At 46.8% G+C, this 23,160-nt stretch overlaps 1 protein-coding gene across 1 annotated transcript in view; it reads right to left on the reverse strand.

Moving 5' to 3' along the window:
• Positions 1 to 21,097: 21,097 nt before the first annotated feature.
• NDUFS8 (NADH:ubiquinone oxidoreductase core subunit S8) overlaps positions 21,098 to 23,160 on the reverse strand; it is a 39,342-nt gene continuing 37,279 nt past the window's right edge. Inside the window, exon 7 of the mRNA XM_073681471.1 lies at positions 21,098 to 21,854. Coding sequence (XP_073537572.1) covers positions 21,723 to 21,854 — 132 coding nt within the window. The 3' untranslated portion in view covers positions 21,098 to 21,722. The remainder of the gene's footprint in view (positions 21,855 to 23,160) is intronic.

Below are 23,160 nucleotides of genomic sequence, written 5' to 3' on the forward strand. Positions count from 1 at the left end.
CACCACAGGGCAATGGGCAGAGCGTAGGCTAAGTGCCAGAAGTGGCGCATCTTATGTACTCGCCATTTCTAGGGTGGCTGGGGGCTGGTGTTTGTAGTCTGGGGGGGGGTAAAATTCATGGCCCCTTCCTACACTATTAATATCAGCCTCCACCTGTCTGCCTAGCCTTCACTCGCTGCTAAAATAGGGGGCCCCACGTCAATTTTTTTGGGGGTCTCCCTTTTTAATAGCCAGTAAAGGCTAAGTATACAGCTGGGGGCTGATATTAATTGCCTGGGTAAAACATCTGCCCCAGCTGTCCGCTTAACCTCTGCTAGAGTATAAAATTGCGAGGGATCCCACGCCATTTTTTTCATAAATTCTTTGATTTAACAATAAATGACATGTACAGTAACCAACTCAGTCACTGTACTTATTATATATGTCAGTGACATCTTTCTAACTATTCTATGTATGTATATCTATTCTCTATTCTAAATTGTCGTTTACCGCTGTGTTTGTACTGTACGCGGCTGATGAATTATCGGGTTTCAAGGAGACAAGTGCGTGAAAATCGGACGGCACTCACATGGCCCGAGTACCGTGAGATTTTGTTCACGCACCCATTGACGTACATTGGCGAGTCTCGTACGAGCTACGCGGCAATACGCAGAATGTTGCGATTTTTTTCTCAATCAGATTTCAGCTGAGAAAAAAAATCGCAGATGAGATGTGCCTCATAGAACATTGGTCTGAGTGCAATCCGATTTTTTATCGGATTGCATTCGTCAGTTTTCCTTGCATACGAGTATGAGAGCATGGAGCATTATATGGTGCCCATTATATTGCATGGAGCATTATATGGGGCCCATTATACTGCATGGAGCAATATATGGTTCCCATTATACTGTATGGAGCAATATATGAGGCCCATTATTCTGAATGGTGCAATATATGGGGCCACTACACTGTATGGAGCACTGTGTTGGGCCCATTATACTGTATGGTGCAATATATAGGGCCCATTATGCTGTACGGTGCATTACATGGGGTCCATTATATTGTATGAGGCCCATTATTCTGTATGGAGCAATATATGGGGCCATTATAATGTATGGAGCAAAATAGGGGGCCATTATATACTGTATGGAGCACTGTATTGGGCCTATTATGCTGTATGGTGCAATATATGGGGTCCATTATACTGTACGGTGCATTATATAGGGCCCATTATACTGTATGGAGCAATGTATGAGGCCCATTATTCTGTATGGAGCAATATGTGGGCCCACTATACTTTATGGAGCACTCTGTTGGGCCCATTATACTGTATGGAGCAATATATAGGGCCATTATATTGTATGGAGCAATAAAGGGACCCATTATACAGTATGGAGCAATATATGGGCAAATTATACTGTATGGAGCAATATATGGGCCCATTATACTGTATGGAGCAATATCTTGGGGCCATTATATACTGTATGGAGTATATATGGGCCCATTATACTGTATGATGCAATATATGGGACCCATTATACTGTATGGTGCAATATATGGGGCCCATAATACTGTATGCAGCAATATATGGGCCCATTATTCTGTATGGAGCATTATATGGGGCCCATTATACTGTATGGTACAATATATGGGGCCCATAATACTGTATGGAGTAATACATGAGTCCCATTATTCGGTATGGCACAATATATGGGGCCACTATACTGTATGGAGCATTATATGGGCACCATTATACTGTATGGAGCATTATATGGGGCCCATTATACTGTATAGAGTAATACATGGGGCCCATTATACTGTATGGAGTAATACATGAGTCCCATTATTCTGTATGGAGCAATATATGGGGCCATTATACTGTATGGTGCACTATATGGGGGCCATTATATACTGTATGGTGCACTATATGGGGCCCATTATACTGTATGGTGCAATATATGGGCCCATTATTCTGTATGGAGCATTATATGGGGCCACTATACTTTATGGAGCACTGTGTTGGACCCATTATACTGTATTGAGCAATATAGGGGCCCATTATACTGTATGGAGCAATATATGGGGCCCATTACACTGTATGGTGCACTATATGGGGGCCATTATATACTGTATGGTGCACTATATGGGGCCCATTATACTGTATGGTGCAATATATGGGCCCATTATTCTGTATGGAGCATTATATGGGGCCACTATACTTTATGGAGCACTGTGTTGGACCCATTATACTGTATTGAGCAATATAGGGGCCCATTATACTGTATGGAGCAATATATGGGGCCCATTACACTGTATGGAGCAATATATGGGGCCCATTATACTGTATGGTGCAATATATGGGGCCCATTATACTGTATGGTGCAATATATGGGGCCCATTATTCTATATGGAGCAATATATGGGGCCCATTATTCTATATGGAGCAATATATGGGGCCCATAATACTGTATGGAGTCACTCTGTGTGGCTGCAGACTTTTAAATCCCCCCAGGTCACGCACTGTGCTCTGCGAGGATCTGCCGGTTTCTGAGCTATTGTAGAATTTACAATAGATATCACTCATGTAATACAAGAAGGAAGTGAAATCTTTGGCCTTGTACTATACCTATATTTCTCTGCCGTATCTATGCATCATGAATCGTGTATTGTGTTAAAGGGACACAACCAATTTCGATATATAAAAAGGGTCTAAATATGTATATATGACCAAAGAAGAAAAGAACCCTATAAACATTAACTTTTACTCCTTCATTAAAAGGACCAAGTCTAATAATCACAAAAACTCTAGTTAGGGAGTCTCTTAGGCAAAATGGGCACTTGTTAAATCACACATTTCTTTTAGATATAAGATTAGTACAAAGAAAATTCTAAGGGAGATAGGAAGGGAAACGGAGGATTAAGCACCATCTATCAGAGGAGGTTGGCACCCTATGGGAACCGACATGGTGCCCCCCGCTCCATGTCGGAGCCCCTCACTGGCCCTATTTAGGAACTTCCTAGAAAAGCCGCTACCACCCCTCAACAAAAGTGCTTAAGTGCTTTAAAAAATTCTGACTGGCTCTGTTTTGGGCCTATATGTGGCCTATGATTATATGTGCATTTTGATGTTTTACTAACGTTTGTTCACATCTAGAACTTAGTTGTCCTCTATCTCTGACAAAGTCCCATTTCATAACAATCCCATTATGTCAAACTCGTATAGGCCATATGCAGCATATGTGAGAGAGAGTGATACTATATGCCTTGCACATGTGCCACTTATCCCTCACAAATATAGATTATAATGACGTGTGATAGATGCCACTGATTGTGGTATCCAAACTGCTATACCCTTATAGGTCAATTCCTCAAGGCATCAGGTGTTTAATCACAGGTGCAATCAAGCCTTTACATTGTTATACCCCAAGTAGAGACAAAGCGAGCATGTCTGAATAGGAGCTGGACAGAGGCTTCTCTTTTCCCTTAAAAATCCCCTGATGAACCCCTTGTGAGACACACAGGAGGAGACATGCGTCGGGATGGGGTACTCAACAAAAAGATAAGTGGACGACTTGTCTACTCTTTAAATTTTTGTTTTCTAGTATTGACGGGTATCTATAATATAATCGGCCAAGCGTCCCTCTGTCTGAAGCCTCTATAGATTGCGCATGCGCGACGCGCAGTCTGGCTCCAGACAGGAGAACGCATGAAGCCGTTACAGGTAAGAGGAGTGTATGGTGCTGGAGATCACGGTATGCGTAGACACTGAACGCATACCGCGATCTCCGGTGCCATACTTACCTGACCGGGAGTAGCGTTGCTGCGGCGCCTCTCTTCTCGCCGGAGACCGGGGGCGGAGTGAAGGTGTCGGAGTCGGCGCATGCGCATAGCGCTATCCGGCGCCATTTTACTGAAGGCACCTTTGCAGTGTGTATTCAGCAAAATGGCGCCGGACAGCGCGGTGCTCCAGTGCCGCACTCCTCCCCCGCCCTGAGGCAGAACAGAACACACCAGCGCTGGAGCACAGGGAAGAAAGGTGAGTATTTTTTTTGTATGTATGCAGCGTGAAAGGGATGAGGGGAGCCACACATACCAGGAATGAGCGATGAGGGGGCCACACATACCAGGATTGGGGGGGATGAGGGGGCCACATGTACCAGGATTTTAGGGGTGAGGGGTACCATACATACCAGGATTGAGGGATGAGGGGGCCACACATACCTGGATTGGGGGGGGGGTGAGGGGACCACGCATACCAGGATTGGGGGGATGACGGGACCACGCATACCAGGATTGGGGGAATGAGGCAACCACGCATACCAGGATTGGGGGAATGAGGCAACCACGCATACCAGGATTGGGGATTGGGGGGATGAGGGGACCATGCATACCAGGATTGGGGGTGAGGGGACCATGCATACCAGGATTGGGGGATGAGGGGTACCATACATACCAGGATTGGGGGATGAGGGGTACCATACATACCAGGATTGGGGGATGAGGGGTACCATACATATCAGGATTGGGGGATGAGGGGTACCATACATATCAGGATTGGGGGATGAGGGGTACCATACATACCAGGATTGGGAGGTGAGGGGACAATGCATACCAGGATTGGGGGATGAGGGGACCATGCATACCAGGATTGGAGGATGAGGGGTACAATACATACCAGGATTGGGGGGGATGAGGGGTACCATACATACCAGGATTTGGGGATGAGGGGGCCATGCATACCAGGGGGGCACAGGGTTGGGACATTACTACTGGAAGGGGCCCAGCATGAGAAATTATTAAATAAAGGGGCCCAGGATGGGGACCTTATTAAAGTGAACATGGGGGCAACATAGGGGCTCTAGGATGGGTACACTAAATAAAGAGGCCCAGGATCCGGGACCTTATTAAATAAAGGGGTGACAATTACTTTATAGGGGTCAGGTTGAGAAAAAACATTATTGGTTTACGGTGGCAAGTGGGGACATAATTACTGTAGGGGCCAATTAGGGGACATTGTTACTGCGGTAATTTAATTTACTTTTGCCAAAAAGGAGAACCAGGTGATGGCTCTGTCTTTGCCAGCAAGTGAGATCAAGGTGCAGGAACTTCAAGTTGCTTGTAAGTTAAATTGTTTTATTCACACTAGTATAAAACAAATAAAAACTATATACACAACGCGTTTTGGTATTTTCAGCCTTCTTCAGGTATATCACCTGGTTCTCCTTTTTGGCATCTTCGCCGTGGGATACTCCTGTCTCAAGGTTCAATCCCACCTCACCAGGTCGACTGCAGTCTTTTGCAAATTCATCCATACTTCAAGGGGGAGTTGTGCCTGTTTGCACAACCACATGAGGTGAGCAATTTCCTATAGATACTCACCCTTTTAATTGATCAAATCTTACTACACTTAGATAGCACCACGTTTCTTCCCCCTTTAGGAAATCTATTGTTTTAATTTTCTTTTGAAGATACGGTCTTCCGTGTGAGGTAACAAAAGGGGGATCTTGTTATTGTGCAGGGCGTCACTGTGTATAATTTCACCGGTGATCACAGTATTACCTGTACACTAACACTATATACAGAGTTCCTGTGTATAATGTCACTGGTGATCACTGTATTATCTATTCACTATATAAAAGAGCTCCTGTGTATAATGTCACTGGTGATCACTGCATTACCTGTATACTATATACAGAGCTACTGTGTATAATGTCACTGGTGATAATTGCATTACCTGTACACTTATTATACACAGGAGCACTGTATATAGTATCACCAGTGGTAATATTAGTGTTATTAGTATTATGGTTTTTATTAGTGACCGAATGCTACAATACTGATCATTATGTGGTGGTAATATATGATCTGGTCATGGTTTGGTGGTATTATTCGGTCTGGTCACAGCATGGCGGTATTTATCCCCTGTAAGTGGTATTATTCGGTCACTATGTTGTAGTAATATATATGATCTGGTCATGGTGTGACAGTATTTATCCCTTATATGCGGTATTATTTTGTCACAGTGTGGCGGTATTTGTTCCTTGTATGTGGTATTATTGGTCTTGGTATAGTGGATTGAATTGTGTATGAAGGTCACTTGTTCTCTCTGATATCAATAAGGGGAAGATTCTTGATTTCCATTACAGATTAAATACTTGGATGTTTAACCTCTCCCTGACCTGTGACTATTTCACAGTAGCAAATGTGCACTTACACAGGTTCTACGGTGAAAACAAGTAATTACCTATCCTAAGGCCATGTTCAAACGTTCAGTATTTTACATCAGTATTTCTAAGCAAAAAGCAGTAGTGGGTGATAAATGCAGAAGGGGTGACCTGTCTCTATTACACTTTTCTGATTTCTGATTGTTCCGCTCCTGGTTTTGGCTTACAAATATTGATGTAAAATACTGACCAAATACTGAAAGTGTAAACATGGCCAAAGGTTAAGTGATAAGTTATTGAATATATAAATAATATAAAATACAATATATAATATAAATATAATATAAATAATATATACAAATATATTGAGAGCAATGAGTCTGTGTCAGACTTTAGTCTGTGTCCATCACCTTAAGTGTCCATTAGCTGAAGTGTGAGAAATATGAATTAATTCTGAATTGAATCTGAAGTGAACTGAAGGTAACTGGATACCAAGTCACAGTAAACAATGTTTGTCTTTGTTTTCACTCTCACCACCTTAATCCTTCACTTCTTACAACCACCCCTAATCCCTACACCTAGTAAGGAACTCTTCCTCTCTCCCTCCATTCTCCCCACCCATCTCACCTCCTCCTCAGAGCTATTCCTCAACATACAATCCTTTGCCTCCAAACACAGACAGCCACCTCATGCCCTCTCCTGCTCCCACCTACTAACGCTTTCTCTGCTCCTCCTCAATGCCGGCGACATCTCTCCAAATCCTGGCCCTCCTCACCACATCCCCACAGTCACTTCCACCTCCTACCCACGATCTATCCCAAACTCTTGTAACCCTTCTAACCTTATACCCATCCGCCCAGCCCCCGCTTCCCCAATCCCCCTAACAGGAGCTCTATGGAATGCTCGCTCCGTCTGCAACAAACTTTACTACATTCACGGCCTCTTCATCACCAACAAGCTTTCCTTCCTTGGCATCACTGAAACCTGGCTCACCCCCCTCTGACACGGCCTCTCCTGCTGCACTTTCGTATGGCGGATTCCACCTCTCCCATACCCCCCGCCCCACCGGCAAGCACGGTGGAAGAATAGGTTTCCTCCTCTCAGAAAAGACGGATTTTGGTAAGACCTTACCTGTAAAATCCTTTTCAGCGAAGGAAGGAAGGGAGACACAGTCATTACTAGTGGGTAGGCGGAGCCCACATAGGATAGAACACCTCAGATTAAAAAAGAGTGTTGTCCGGCCCCTCCAGCTTGGGCTCCTCCTACTCCAGCTCTCCAGTCCGTACACAAGCTAAGGAAGAGCAAATATCACCAGCGGAGCAACATAACCCCTTCTGAAGAACTTCAGAGAAAAAACAAGAGACAGGTTATGTATATAACAGAAAAACCACACAGTCCCAGGTACTACTCACTGGACCTGACCACTGCGATGAGCTGGCAATGCTGGAACAGAGCCTTAGCGCGCCGACCTCAGCCCAGATAATCGCTATCAGAGAAGGGTCACGCTGCATCTGAAAACACAACAACACACTTCTGCCATGGGAGGGAGCTGTGTCTCCCTTCCTTCCTTCGCTGAAAAGGATTTTACAGGTAAGGTCTTACCAAAATCCGTCTTTCAGCAGCAGATGGAAGGAAGGGAGACACAGTCATTACTAGTGGGACGTCCCAAAGCAGTCCAAAAATTAAGGGTGGGAAAAAACCAAAAGAGGCAGAATCCCAACAACCTAGAAAAATGCGCAACTAGCGCTAAATACAAGTTAACGATAACTTAAACTACAGCCGCCTGCAGGACCCTACGTCCTAAGGCTGCATCAGCGGAAGCACTGACGTCCACCTTATAAAACTTTGTAAAAAAGTGTGGACGGAGCGCCAGGTAGCCGCCCGGCAGAATTGAGCTGCCGAGGCCCCTTGATGAAAAGCCCACGATGAACCCACAGCTCTCGTGGAGTGAGCTCGAATCTTAATTGGACAAGATTCGCCTTTGAGTCGGTAAGCCTCTAAAATGGCCAACCGAATCCATCGAGCTATAGTGTCCTTGGAAGCTCGTTGACCACGCCGACGACCTGCTGGAATCACAAACAGAGAGTCCGATTTCCGAAAACCTTGAGTAATAGACAAATAAATCTTCAAAGCCCGCACTAAATCCAATGAGTGCAAGGCCCGTTCCTTCGCATTCCTCGGTTCCGGACAGAGCGAGGGCAACACAATATCCTGGTTAACATGAAATTGTGACACCACCTTAGGTAGAAAGTCGCCCCGTGTGCGAAGGACCACGCGATCCGGGAGAAACTCCAGAAAAGGAGGCGAGCAAGAAAGAGCCGCCAGTTCAGAAACCCTTCTCAAAGAGGTGACTGCCGCTAAAAAGGCAACCTTCCAAGAAAGCAAAGAAAGGCTAACGGAGTCCATAGGCTCAAAAGGCCCATGTTGAAGAGCCTCCAAGACCAGATTGAGCCGCCAAGGGGACACAAGCGCCTTCCGCGGCGGAAACTGACGGGTTACCCCGCGAAAAAAGGAACGAACGTCCCTACGCGAGGCGATAGCCTTCCGAAACAGCAAGGACAAAGCAGAAACCTGACCCCTCAGAGTGCTAACTGCCAAACCCTTGTCCAGGCCATACTGCAAAAATGCCAACAAATTGGGAATGGAAAAAATCCTCGGGTTCCTTGAAGAACCCGAACACCATGAAAAGAAGGCCTCCCAAGTCTTGTGATAGATCCTAGTAGTGGCAGGACCCCTGGCAGCTCGCAGAGTGGCAATAACTTCGGCTGAAAAACCTTGACGAGTCAAGATTTCTGTCTCAAGAGCCACGCCGTCAAACGCAGAGACTTCAGGTCCGGATGACGAACGGGCCCTTGGGTTAACAGGTCCGGGCGAAGAGGGAGAGGAAGTGGAGGCGCAGCCAGAAGCGACACCAGCGTCGAGAACCACGTCCTCCTTGGCCAGTCTGGGGCTACTAACATAGCCGGGACTCTTTCCAGTCTGATCCGACGCAACACCAGAGGAAGCAAGGATATCGGCGGAAACACATAGATTAGATCGAATTGGTCCCACGGAGCCACCAGAGCATCCACCGCCACAGCCTTCGGGTCCTTGTACCTGGACATGAACGTCGGTAACTTGGTGTTGAACCTTGATGCCATCAAATCCACTTGAGGAGTTCCCCAACGGGAGCACAGCTGTGCAAAAATTTCTGGGTGAAGACTCCATTCTCCGGGATCCACCTTCTCGCGACTGAGGAAGTCCGCCGTGATATTCTGAACTCCCGGAATGTGAATCGCAGAGATGGCTGGCACCTTGGCCTCGGCCCATACCAGGATCCGAGACACTTCCATCATGAGCCTGGAGCTCCTCGTTCCACCTTGATGGTTGATATACGCGACCGCCGTCGCGTTGTCTGTCTGCACTCGGACTGGCAGACCGTTTAAAGGGATCGTCCAGTGTTGGAGGCAAAGGAAAATCGCCCTCAATTCCAGGATGTTGATCGGCAGGACAGACTCTTCCGACGACCATACTCCCTGAATCCAGAGATCGTTCCAGACACCCCCCCAGCCTGACAGGCTGGCATCGGTGGTTATGACCGACCACCTCGGAAGGAGGAAGGACTTCCCCAGGGATAACGCTTCCGGACGTAACCACCATTCTAGAGACTCTCGCACCCTGTGGGAGATGATGACACTGCGATCCAGCGAAGCCTGTGATCGATCCCAACGGTTCAGAATGAGCATTTGGAGAGTCCTGGAATGAAATTGGGCAAACGGAAGTGCCTCCATTGACGCTACCATCAAACCCAAAAGGCGCATACACCTTCGAAGGGACATTGCTGTCGAAGACTTCATAACCTGTACATGTCGAAGAAGACTTGCTTGCTTGTCTGGAGGCAGGGACACCACTGCTCGTACCGTGTCGAAATGCATCCCCAAAAACAGGATTGACTGCGACGGTTCCAGAGACGACTTCTTCCAATTGACCAGCCACCCGAAGTCCTCCAGGAGCTGAAGGGATAGATTGCGAGCCGTCACCGCCTCCTCCTTTGAGGACGCCACAATCAAAAGGTCGTCCAGGTAGGGAAGAACCGTAACCCCCTGTCTTCGAAGGATCGCCATGAGAGGTGCCAGAATTTTTGTAAAAACTCTGGGCGCAGAGGCCAACCCGAATGGTAGGGTCACAAACTGGAAATGGTCCTGACCTATGGCAAAACGAAGGAAGCGTTGGTGGGCCCTTCCGACGGGAACATGCAAATAAGCGTCGCGAATGTCGATTGACACCAAAAAGTCGTTCTGCGACAGGGCCGCCACAACCGAGCGAAGCGACTCCATGCGGAATTTCCGGGTGCGGACATGCCGATTCAATCTTTTGAGATCCAGAATGGGGCGAAATTTGTCCTCCTTTTTGGGGACCACAAAGAGGTTTGAATAAAACCCTCTTCCCCGGTCCTCCGGCGGAACCGGTACCACCACACCCTTCTGCAGAAGGGAATCGACCTCCTGCCGTAGAGCGGCAACTAGCTCGGGCTCTGACGGAATGCGAGATCGGCAAAACCTGTCCGGGGGTCGAGAAAGAAACTCTATGAAGTAGCCTGCTGACACAACCCGCGTCACCCAGGCGTCCGAAACGCGGGACGCCCAAGTCGATTCGAATTGGAGCAGGCGACCCCCCACTCGAGAGCCCTCGAGTGAAAACCTGGCGTCAGTCCGCCTTAGCGGGCTTTTTGTCAGCTTCCCGCTTGTCTTGACGGAAGCTCTGTTTCCAGGGAGTGCGGGATTTCTGAGAAGCCTTTTTTCCTGAAAAAGAGGGACGACCCGATCCCCAAGAGGGCTGACCGGACCGTCCCCTGGACCGAAAGGGCCGCCGACTACTACCGGCACTAGGCCTGCCCGACGCAGAAGCCACAGTTCTTCGCTGTGGTAAGGCCGCTTCTTTTGCCTTTGCCTTGACAATCAGCTCCGTGAGGTCATATCCAAATAACTGACCACCCTTGTAAGCTAAAGATAGCAAACCTTGCTTGGAAACCGCGTCCCCGGTCCACTGTCTGAGCCACAGTGCTCTTCTGACTGTGACCGCCGAGGATTGTGCCCTGGACAGCAGTGACGCGGTATCCAAACCTGCATCACTGCCATATCGGGCCGCATCCTCCAACAACTTGAAAAGCCCATCTACCTCGGATAGCGGGGATCCATCCTGCCACGCCGTCCGTAGACGGTCCAACCAGCTTAGGGAAGCTTTACAAGCACACATGGATCCTAGCACCGCTCTGAATCCATGACCCGCGGCCTCGTAGATGGATTTCGCCGCCATCTCCGTTTTTCTGTCCAGCGGATCCTGCAGACTCGCCTTCCCTTTAACAGGCAGTAATGAGGATTTGCTAAGCTGGGATAAAGGGACATCCACTTCAGGAGAAGGAATCCAATTATCAATCAACTCCGTGGAACACGGATACAGTGCCTCAAAAAAACCGTGTCCCCTGAAAACGTTTATCTGGACACAGGCGTTCCTTCTCCACTGCCCCATTAAGCTCATCCAGAGATGGTAATGCCAAGCGTGACCTATGCGACTCCTGAAACATTCGGGCCGACTTACCAGGACGTCTAGTTACCTCCTCCGGAAACTGTAACGCCTCCCTCATGGCTCCAATAAAAGCCTCTGCACGGCCCAAAAAAGAGGCAGAGTGCCCCTGCCGATCCTCCTTATCCGAATTGGACATCTCCCCATCTGAGCTTGAAGGGGAACCCTCCATAACAGAGATCTCCGAGTCGCTGCGCGGGGAGGGCAGTACCGGCCTGTGGCGCTTCCTGCCATGAGGGGATCTAGCTGACACCCAATAACCTAGAAGGTCAGACAGGCCATCAATAGAACGAGTGAGGGCCTCCATTTTGACCACTGCCCCATCACCGAAACCCCCGACCGCTGCGCTTGACGCCGTCGAGGACGCCTGCGTGTCAGACACGCGAGACTGATCCTGTAGCGGACCTGGGAGACGGTCCGCACCTCCTGGACCCTGATCTGACATGCCCTCACACAGTATATGGCAGGTTAAACCTGTCAGTAAGTAGGACAGTGTGGTTTCTTAAAAGAAAGCTGAAGGGTTAAAGCTCTTAAAGAGAGAGCTACCCCAGCTGACCCCCAATTAAGGGATAACCGCCTAATAAGGGGTTAATGTCGCAGACTCCCCACAACCTCTGTGAAATGAAAAGGATGTGCGAGCCCCAGACAAAAAAAGGAACCTCTATATGAGGTAATAGCTGCAGGACAGCACAGTCTGCCACCTTATTGTGCCTCAGAAAGTTGCCCTGCGCTGAGGGGGTGAGGGGTTAAGCTTCTGCCCTGACAGGCAGAAGCGACTCACCCAGCTGGCCGCGGTGCAGTGTTCCTTCGGTCTGTCGGGAGGAGAGGAGAGTGAGGAGCCCGATGGAAGCCGTTCAGTAATGGCCGCCGCGCTGTGAGGAGAGAGAAGCCGGAAGAGGAGGGGCAGTAGAAAAGGCGCGCTCAGAGCGCTTCCTGCCCGCGAAAGACCGGGAAGGCGCGAAGCCACGCCCCCCGCCGGCTTCAAAAAAAGCGCGCGCGACTCCTCCGCTCTCCGCTCCTGCCCCGCTTCCATGTCCTGCAGGCATCCACCTGCGGACAAAAAAACACAAGTCACCACCTGAATACATGTAGCAGCCATGCTGAGTACTCACCCAGCTGAGCGCCACAGGGACCCCCAGGGATTTGTGGCGCTGTGCCCAAGCTTCCCCCCAGGGCGGAGAACGCAGTGACCCCAGATGCGCGGTTTGCGTCCCCGCCAGGGAAGCATCCCTCATCCCCCGGGGCCAGCAGGGTTCTGCAGGGACCTCTCTCAAAGGGTAATGCAGATCCGCCAAGGGAGGGGTGGGGGTCCAGCAGCGCTGAGACCCCTGAGACCTCAAGACCACGGGGGTCCAAGTCTCTGTCCGATAAAAATAAAAAAATTTTCTGAGGAGCTGCTTCCAGCAGCGACCATCCTCTGTGACCTCAAATTTTAGACTGGAGAGCTGGAGTAGGAGGAGCCCAAGCTGGAGGGGCCGGACAACACTCTTTTTTAATCTGAGGTGTTCTATCCTATGTGGGCTCCGCCTACCCACTAGTAATGACTGTGTCTCCCTTCCTTCCATCTGCTGCTGAGACTGCTCCTTCACCCACATCCCACTGCCGCCCTCAATTACTCTCCCCTCTTTTGAAGAGCACTGCGTGCGCATCTACTCCCCCTCCAACCTCCAACTGGCTGTTATCTACCGCCCCCCAGGATCAGCCACCACTTTCTTTGACCACTTCACCACTTGGCTACTTCATTTCCTCTCCATTGACATCCCCACTATCCTCATGGGCGACTTCAACATCCCCATTGACACTTCCCTCTCAGCTGCCTCTAAGTTTCTATCCCTCACTTCCTCCTTTGGTCTTACCCAGTGGTCTTCCACACCCACCCACAAAGACGGCCACACGCTGGACCTCATCTTCACCCGCCTCTGTTCCCTATCTAACCTCTCTAACTCACCTCTCCCTCTCTCTGACCACAACCTACTCACATTCTCTACCCTCTCCTCTCCAGGGCAACAATCCCCACTCCACAAACTTGCATACCCTAGCAGAAATCTCAAACACCTTGACCTACATTCACTCTCTGAATCCCTTCTCCCTCTTACAGACATTAGTTCCTTACATGATGCAGATGTTGCTGCCACTTTATACAACACCACAACAGCTGCAGCTCTCGATTTGGTCGTCCCCCTCACACATACCAAAGCTCGCACAATCAACAGACAACCCTGGCACACCAGCCTAACTAAAGAACTGCGACGGCCTCCAGGGTTGCGGAGCGTAGATGGAAAAGGTCCCACTCCAATGAGCACTTCATCGCATTCCAACAGTCCCTCACTACCTTCAAGTCCACACTCACTGCAGCAAAACATACTTCTCATCTCTCATTTCCTCCCTGTCTCACAACCCCAAACAACTATTCAACACCTTCAATTCTCTCCTCCGTCCCCCAGCGCCTCCTTCCTCTCCTCTTATCTCAGGCGAAGACTTTGCCTCATTCTTCAAACAGAAGATTGACACCATCAGACAAAGCTTTTACCTAAAGCCCCCACAGCCCCTCCCCACACCTACTCAACCCTCCTCCTCCAAAACCACATTCTCCACCATTACGGAAGATCAACTTTCCTCTTTACTCTCCAAATCACACCTCACCACCTGTAAACTTGACCCAATCCCGTCCCACCTCATCCCAAACCTTACCACTATCTTCATCCCAGCCCTAGCCCACCTCTTCAACTTGTCACTAACAACTGGTGTCTTCCCCTCATGCTTCAAACATGCCTTAATCACACCCATCCTCAAAAAGCCCTCCCTTGACCCATCCTCTCTGTCTAGCTATCGCCCCATATCACTTCTCCCTTATGCCTCAAAACTACTGGAACAACACGTCCATTCTGAGCTGTCCTCCCACCTCTCCTCCTGCTCCCTCTTCGACCGCCTACAATCTGGTTTCCGACCGCACCATTCTACTGAAACTGCACTGACAAAAGTTACCAATGACCTACTAACCGCCAAATCTAAGCGACACTATTCTGTCCTCCTCCTCCTAGACCTGTCATCTGCCTTCGACACGGTGGACCATTCCCTCTTACTAAAAACTCTCATCTCTCGGCATCACAGACTTGGCCCTATCCTGGATCTCCTCATATCTAATAGACAGGACCATTCAGTGTCTCTCACTCACAGACCACCTCCTCATCTCACCCCCTATCTGTCGGTGTCCCCCAAGGTTCAGTTCTAGGACCTCTGCTCTTCTCCATCTACAGCTTAGGCCTGGGACAGCTCATAGAGTCTCATGGCTTTCATTATCACCTCTATGCTGACGACACACAGATCTACCTCTCTGGACCTGATATCACCTCCTTACTAACCAAAATCCCACAATGTCTGTCTGCTATTTCATCCTTCTTTTCTGCTAGATTTCTAAAACTTAACATGGACAAAACAGAATTCATCATCTTTCCGCCATCTCATTCAACCCCCCAACTGACCTATCCATCATAGTCAATGGCTGCCCACTGTCCCCAGTCCCTCAGGTTCGCTGCCTTGGGGTAACCCTGGACTCTGAACTCTCCTTCAAACCACATATCCAAGCCCTTTCCACTTCCTGCCGACTCCAACTCAAAAATATCTCCCGGATCCGCACATTCCTCAACCATGAATCTGCAAAAACACTAGTGCACGCCCTCATCATCTCCCGCCTTGACTACTGCAACCTCCTGCTCTGTGGCCTCCCTTCCAACACTCTTGCACCCCTCCAATCCATCCTAAACTCTGCTGCCCGACTAATCCACCTGTCCCCCCGCTATTACCCGGCCTCTCCTCTCTGTCAATCTCTTCACTGGCTCCCCATTGCCCAGAGACTCCAGTTCAAAACCCTAACCATGACAGCCATTCACAACCTGTCTCCTCCATATATCTCTGACCAAGTCTCCCGCTACATACCCGCACGCAACCTCCGATCCTCACAAGATCTCCTTCTCTACTCCCCTCTAATCTCCTCCTCCCACAATCGCATACAAGATTTCTCCCGTGCTTCCCCTCTACTCTGGAACTCTCTACCCCAACACATCAGACTCTCGTCGACCGTGGAAACCTTCAAAAAGAGCCTGAAGACCCACCTCTTCCGACAAGCCTACAACCTGCAGTAACCACCACTCCACAAATAATGCTGCACGACCAGCTCTACCCTCACCTACTGTATCCTCACCCTTCCCTTGTAGACTGTGAGCCCTCGCGGGCGGGTCCTTGCTCCTCCTGTACCAGTCGCCGTCACATTGTGTTCAAGATTATTGTAATTGTTCTTGTATGTATACCCCTTCTTCACATGTAAAGTGCCATGGAATAAATGGCGCTATAATAATAAATAATAATAATAATAAATAATAATGGTGGGGGTCCAACTGCTGGGACCTGCAGTGATCTGCAGAATGTGCAACTTTTATCCTCATTAGTATGGAGCGGCACTCGACCACTTATCCATTCACCCCCAAAGAGGATTAATGGAGCTGTGGTCAGACATCCCACCTACAGCTCCATTTTAAAATGGGGATAAATGTGCCCTGTCAGGAATACAAGTTCCCCATTCTTCTTATCAGTGCGGTTTCCAATGGTCTGATTCCACCGATCAATATGTTATCACCTACCTAACCCATGGATCGGTGATAGCTTGTTTTCACCAAAGAACCCTTTAATGCAAACTACTGTAATTGTACATCTCATCTTAGTTATAGTGGTGCACAGTAGATGTGCAGGAGCCTCCTGTGTTTTACAGTCGACGCTCCACTATAACAAAGATAACTAACAGGTATTTGCATATAGCTGTAGAGTGGGCCCATAGGGTCCATTGCCCTTTTGTGCCCCAGACACCTCAGTCCAACCCTGCCTGTATGAAGCCAGCCTCCTAGGTCTGCTTGTACGGTTACAAATTCAGTGCTGAGTGGGTCTATTTCCTACACCTTTATTCTCTAACCTTTGTGACTCTCCTCACCCCTCTCTCAGTAACATGATGCTTGATGGCGGTTATTGTGCAAAATGTCATTAGATTGGGAACCTTTTCTCTATTTATAGTGTAAACATAATATATAAAAAGGTTTAATAGAGCATCATAGGCTAAAAACCATCAGGAGAGCTACATATTAAAAAGTACAGTACAAACTTACCTTCTGTGTTGTGCAATTAAGACAACTTCAGTGAAACAGAATAGACACCACTGACTCCATCTTTCCTAAAAATTAGAGATGAGCGCAAGTGCTCGTTACTAGAGTTTGCCTAGGGTGCTCTGGTATGCACAGAGTATCGCGGTTGCTCAAGTGACATGTTCGAGTCCCCGCGGTCGCATATTTTGTGGCTGTCTAACAGCTGCGAACATGCGGGTCCTCAAACATGTCAGTTGAGCACCCGCGATACTCGGTGCATACCCGAGCACCCTAGGCAAACTCGAGTAATGAGCACTTGCGTACAACACTACTAAAAATGCTTCATTACGAGTTAAGTCTGGTTCCTATCTCCTCCCCATTTGAGGCAGGTCTGGGCACATGTAGAGCCGCCTGCTGCATCTCACACTGTGTCCGCTACTAAAGAAAATGAATATTCACTGCTCCCCATGCCCATAGTCCCTCCCACCTCTATACACTGGAGTTGGGGGTGGGAGGTACTATGAGCAAGGAGTGAATATTCATGCTCTTTAATAGCGGGCACACTGTTAGCTGCAGCCGCGCCTCCTGCAGCTGCTCGGTGATTTAGTGTGCAACCAACTAAAGAACATGAATATTCAAGGTTCTTCACTCCCATGGGAGTCGAGAACAGTGAATATTCATGCTCTTTAGTAGCGGGCACACAATAGCTGAGCAGCTGCAGGAGTCGTGGCTGCTAGTATGCCAGCTATTAAAGTGCATGAATATTCACTCCTCCCCAAGCCCATAGTACCGGGCATGGAGAGGAGTGAATCTTCTGCAGCTGACCTCAGCGTGAGAGGGCGCATGTCTGTGACGTCATGTACTGCTCACACGCGGATGTCAGCTGCTGGCATCAAAACAGGACACAGCGCTGGAACAGAGGGGGAGGTGAGTAAAATCCTTTATTATTTTTATGTGTTCTGGGCCGGCTCCAGGTTTTCGTGGGCCCCGGGCGAAAGAGTCTCAGTGGGCCCCTTTAACACATATCACAATTCATGATGCAAAGATACAACAGAGAAATATTTTTATATTATATATATATATATATATATACATATATATATATACACACACACACACACATACATACACACACACATATACACACACAGTACAGACCAAATGTTTGGACACACCTCATTTAAAGCTTTTTCTGTATTTTCATGACTATAAAAATTGTACATTCACACTGAAGGCATCAAAACTATGAATTAACACATGTGGAATTATATACTTAACAAAAAAGTGTGAAACAACTGAAAATATGTCTTATATTCTAGGTTCTTCAAAGTAGCCACCTTTTGCTTTGATGACTGCTTTGTACACTCTTGGCATTCTCTTGATGAGCTTCAAGAGGTAGTCACCGGAAATGGTCTTCCAACAATCTTGAGAGATTCCTAGCACTTGTTGGCCCTTTTGCCTTCACTCTGCGGTCCAGCTCACCCCAAACCATCTTGATTGGGTTCAGGTCTGGTGACTGTGGAGGCCAGGTCATCTGGCGTAGCACCCCATCACTCTCCTTCTTGGTCAAATAGCCCTTACACAGCCTTGAGATGTTTGGGGTCATTGTCCTGTTGAAAAATAAATGATGGTCCAACTAAACGCAAACCAGATGGAATAGCATGCCGCTGCAAGATGCTGTGGTAGCCATGCCCGTTCAGTATGCCTTCAATCTTGAATAAATCCCCAACAGTGTCACCAGCAAAGCACCCCCACACCATCACACCTCCTCCTCCATGCTTCACGGTGGGAACCAGGCATGTAGAGTCCATCCGTTCACCTTTTCTGCGTCGCACAAAGACACGGTGGTTGGAACCAAAGATCTCAAATTTGGACTCATCAGACCAAAGCACAGATTTCCACTGGTCTAATGTCCATTCCTTGTGTTCTTTAGCCCAAACAAGTCTCTTCTGCTTGTTGCCTGTCCTTAGCAGTGATTTCCTAGCAGCTATTTTACCATGAAGGCCTGCTGCACAAAGTCTCCTCTTAACAGTTGTTGTAGAGATGTGTCTGCTGCTAGAACTCTGTGTGGCATTGACCTGGTCTCTAATCTGAGCTGCTGTTAACCTGCGATTTCTGAGGCTGGTGACTCGGATAAACTTATCCTCAGAAGCAGAGGTGACTCTTGGTCTTCCTTTCCTGGGGCGGTCCTCATGTGAGGAGGTTTCTTTGTAGTGCTTGATGGTTTTTGCAACTGCACTTGGGGACACTTTCAAAGTTTGCCCAATTTTTCGGACTGACTGACCTTCATTTCTTAAAGTAATGATGGCCACTCGTTTTTCTTTACTTAGAATTTGTATTATGGCAAAAAAAAAAGCAGCTAACAGTCTATTCAGTATCCACCAGACTTCTGCACAACACAACTGATGGTCCCAACCCCATTTATAAGGCAAGAAATCCCACTTATTAAACCTGACAGGGCACACCTGTGAAGTGAAAACCATTTCCGGTGACTACCTCTTGAAGCTCTTCAAGAGAATGCCAAGAGTGTGCAAAGCAGTCATCAAAGCAAAAGGTGGCTACTTTGAAGAACCTAGAATATAAGACATATTTTCAGTTGTTTCACACTTTTTTGTTAAGTATATAATTCCACATGTGTTAATTCATAGTTTTGATGCCTTCAGTGTGAATGTAGAACAATGCCAAAGATTTCACAGACTTCTTACATTACATTAGTGATATCTATTGTAAATTCTACAGTAGCTCAAAAACCGGCGAATCCTCCCAGCACACAGTGCAGACAGGACAGTATAGTCCTCCATACAGTATTATGGGCACCACATGTAATGCTCCATGCAGAATACTGGCCCCCATATAAATGTTCCATGCAGGATGGGCCCATATAAATAAATGTTCCATGCAGGATGGGCCCATATAAATAAATGTTCCATGCAGGATGGGCCCCATATAAATGTTCCATGCAGGATGGGCCCCATATAAATGTTCCATGCAGGATGGGCCCCATATAAATGTTCCATGCAGGATGGGCCCCATATAAATGTTCCCTACATAATGGGCCTATATAATGCCCCATGCCTCCATACAAAAAAAATCAAATACTCACCTCACCGCTGCTGCTCTGCTCCGGACTTCTCAGCGTCGCCGTCTTCCCGCTCTCTGCGTGGTGACTGCTCAGCAGAGGGCGCGCTGGAAAGACGTCATCGCGCCCTCTGACCTGAGCCGTCACAGTCAGGAGACGCGGAAGAGACAGGACCTGTGGAGGCACGGGGAGAGTTAAGTACTGTGCCGGGGCCCTGAGCAAGCGGGGGTGGAGCCCAGTCACAGGCCCTGGCACCACACTCCTCAGTTCACGGGCCCCATAGCGCGCCAGAGTGCCGACGGCAAGTGGGCCCGCCTGCTCAGAGCCCCGGATGGGGATGTGCCATGAATACCAGGATGGGGGGAATATATAACAGGATGGAGTATGTATATATATATATATATATATATATATATATATATATATATATATATATATATATATATATATATATATATATATATATATATATATATATATATATATATATATATATACACACATACATACACACACACTATAACAGTGCCAGCAGCATACTCCCCCCTCCCATAACAGTGCATCATGACCACATATTTTGCTCCAATTTTTTTTTCTATTTTGTTTCTCTAAAACCTAGGTGCGTCTTATAGTCGTAAAATACGATATTCACTAATCAAAGTGTACGTGTATGATTGATATGGCATGTGACCACTTCAGTCAATCGGAGGCTGTTGCTCAGCTTCAGCCTTCATTATTAAATGCTAAATTACAGTGGTGGTCACTGCATCTACCATGTTGCACTCTCAGAACAACCATGCACATTTCATTTTCCATACATACTGTTTTACTACTGCTTTTTATTCATAAGTGTCCCACTAATAAAACTCTTGGGCTCTAATGCAATAAAAGGGTCCAGTAACTAGCAGAGAATTAAAGGGATTGTCTGGACATAGATTAACTGCAGGCTTGTAGTTTGTGTAACTGCAGACTTGTAAATTCTCACATCACGAGGACTGTGAGGATTCTCCGAGGCTGGGAATGTGAAATGAATACTCCCGGTCTCATTCCGTCTAGAGGGACGCGGCCTCGCTCAATGCAAGTGTATTGAGCTAGGCTGGAAACAGTCTATTCAGCATCAGGGCATATAAAACTTAAAATGTTGTATTTCGGTATGGAACAGGGCTAATGCACAGTACATAGCCTAAACTCAAACAAAATCAGATTTTATTAAGAAATACATTAAATTTAGCAGAGGCATAATTATGCTGTGCTACTGTCTGACACACACAAAGCTTCACTCCCAGAATCCTATACATAAAGACTGCAGATCAATGCTGTGAGTTATGTCATCTCCAACCACTTATCAATGTAATAGTTTTGTCATAAAATGGATTAATGCCACCATGTAATTAATACTAATCAGTTACCTGCAATGCATGTAATAATATACATTTAACAATGCTCCATAGCACACTCAGAAAATTATTCCAACACATAGGATCACCTCTGGTTTTACTAAACTTGGAATACAAGAAATCATTCCATTCCTGAAATCAGGAGGTAGCAGCAAGTAACTAACTGGATGGTAGGACGGCCTCATCATCTGATTTATTAACTATCAGACATTTCTCTAGTGGACGACAAGCCGCAAAGCTTCAGGTTGTCTTTCTATCTTCTCTGGATCTGAAGTGGGTCTTCTGTAAAGGGACTACACTATGGAGCAGGAAGGCATGTATGTATGTATGTATGTATGCATGAATAAATGAGAGTTTTCCATGAAAAGAAATTCTAGAAGCCAGCCTTGCGTATCTGATGGGAGAAGACTGCTTAGCGATAGAGGAAGTCAGCCTGGATATTTGCGCCAATCTCTGTCTCCCATTTGTCACCGTTGTTTAGGAGTTTTTCTTTGTTGTACAGGAGTTCCTCGTGGGTTTCTGTGCTAAACTCAAAATTGGGGCCCTGCAATAAAGAGAAAAGATGAGATGCAGACAATAGCTAGTAATTCACACATCACTATTATTTATTAATGTATGTCAACGTCATCGGCTTTCTTAAAGTTATTACTAAATTGTGAAATATTACAGGAAGATATTAGAGTATAAAAAGAGTTAAAAGTCTCATGATCCCAATGTATTGTTACCCCTCTATAAATCTCTTGTAAGGCCACATCTAGAATATGGGATCCAGTGTTGAGCTCCACAATCTAAGTAGGATATTAGAAGTTAGAGTCAGTTCAAAGGCGGCAACTACATAAGAGATACTTCCTTCCCATTTAATAGTGAGAGGTTTGAAAAAAAATTGCTCAGCTTCAGAAAAAATAACCCAAAAAATGTTCTCTCATTTACATGTAAAAAATATGTGGTAAGGTCAATACAAATGACTGGCAGATTTATTCCTTACAAAGGATTATGAAACAATTTGCTACATGTGGAGGAAGGGCAATTCCGGCATTTAAATAGGAAAGGCTTCTTTACAGGTAGAGTAGTCAGACTGTGGAATGCCCTATCGCAGAAGGTTATATTGGCAGATATGTGTCACTTTTTGTGGTAATAACTCTGGGATGCTTCAACATATCCTAGTGATTCTAAGATTATTATTACATGCAACATTGTACTTAGATAGTGATAAATTTAGGTTAATATGATTTGCGTTTATTTATCAAAATATCAAATTTAACAAAAATTTGAAAATTTTAAAAAATGTTAATTTGTATTCTCTTATAAACAGTTTTGTCAAACAAAATAGTTAAAGCAGACTGTGATTTATTAAGTCAGCATAATTTTTGAAAAGGCGCTGAGCCCGCACCTTTCCGGGCACATGTCAGCTGACAGAAGCATTTAATTCAATCTCTGACAGCGGCATTTAACTCGCGCTTCCGTGAAGAGTGTCATTGGCCCCGCCCATCGGCAACCCGTCACATGATCGTGGGTCACAGATGGATTGGCATGACAACCCGGGGTCTGCAGTAGACCCCTGTGGTTGTCATTGCCAGATTACTATGAGTGCTGCCCAGTGGTAGGCTCTCTCATAGCAAGAGAGCATTTCTGCTACACGCAGGCGATCTGATCATCGCCTGTGTGTAGCAGAGGGGATCAGATAACTGCAGCTTCTAGTCTCCTATGGAAACTATTGAAGCATGCAAAAAGTGTAAAATTATATATATATATATATATATATATATATATATATATATATATATATATATATATATATATATATATATATATATATATATATATATATATATATATGTATGTATGTATGT

This window comes from Phyllobates terribilis, unplaced genomic scaffold (assembly GCF_046119375.1).
Source record: "Phyllobates terribilis strain yellow unplaced genomic scaffold, ASM4611937v1 Scaffold_5__5_contigs__length_657084704, whole genome shotgun sequence".
Lineage (NCBI taxonomy): Eukaryota > Metazoa > Chordata > Amphibia > Anura > Dendrobatidae > Phyllobates > Phyllobates terribilis.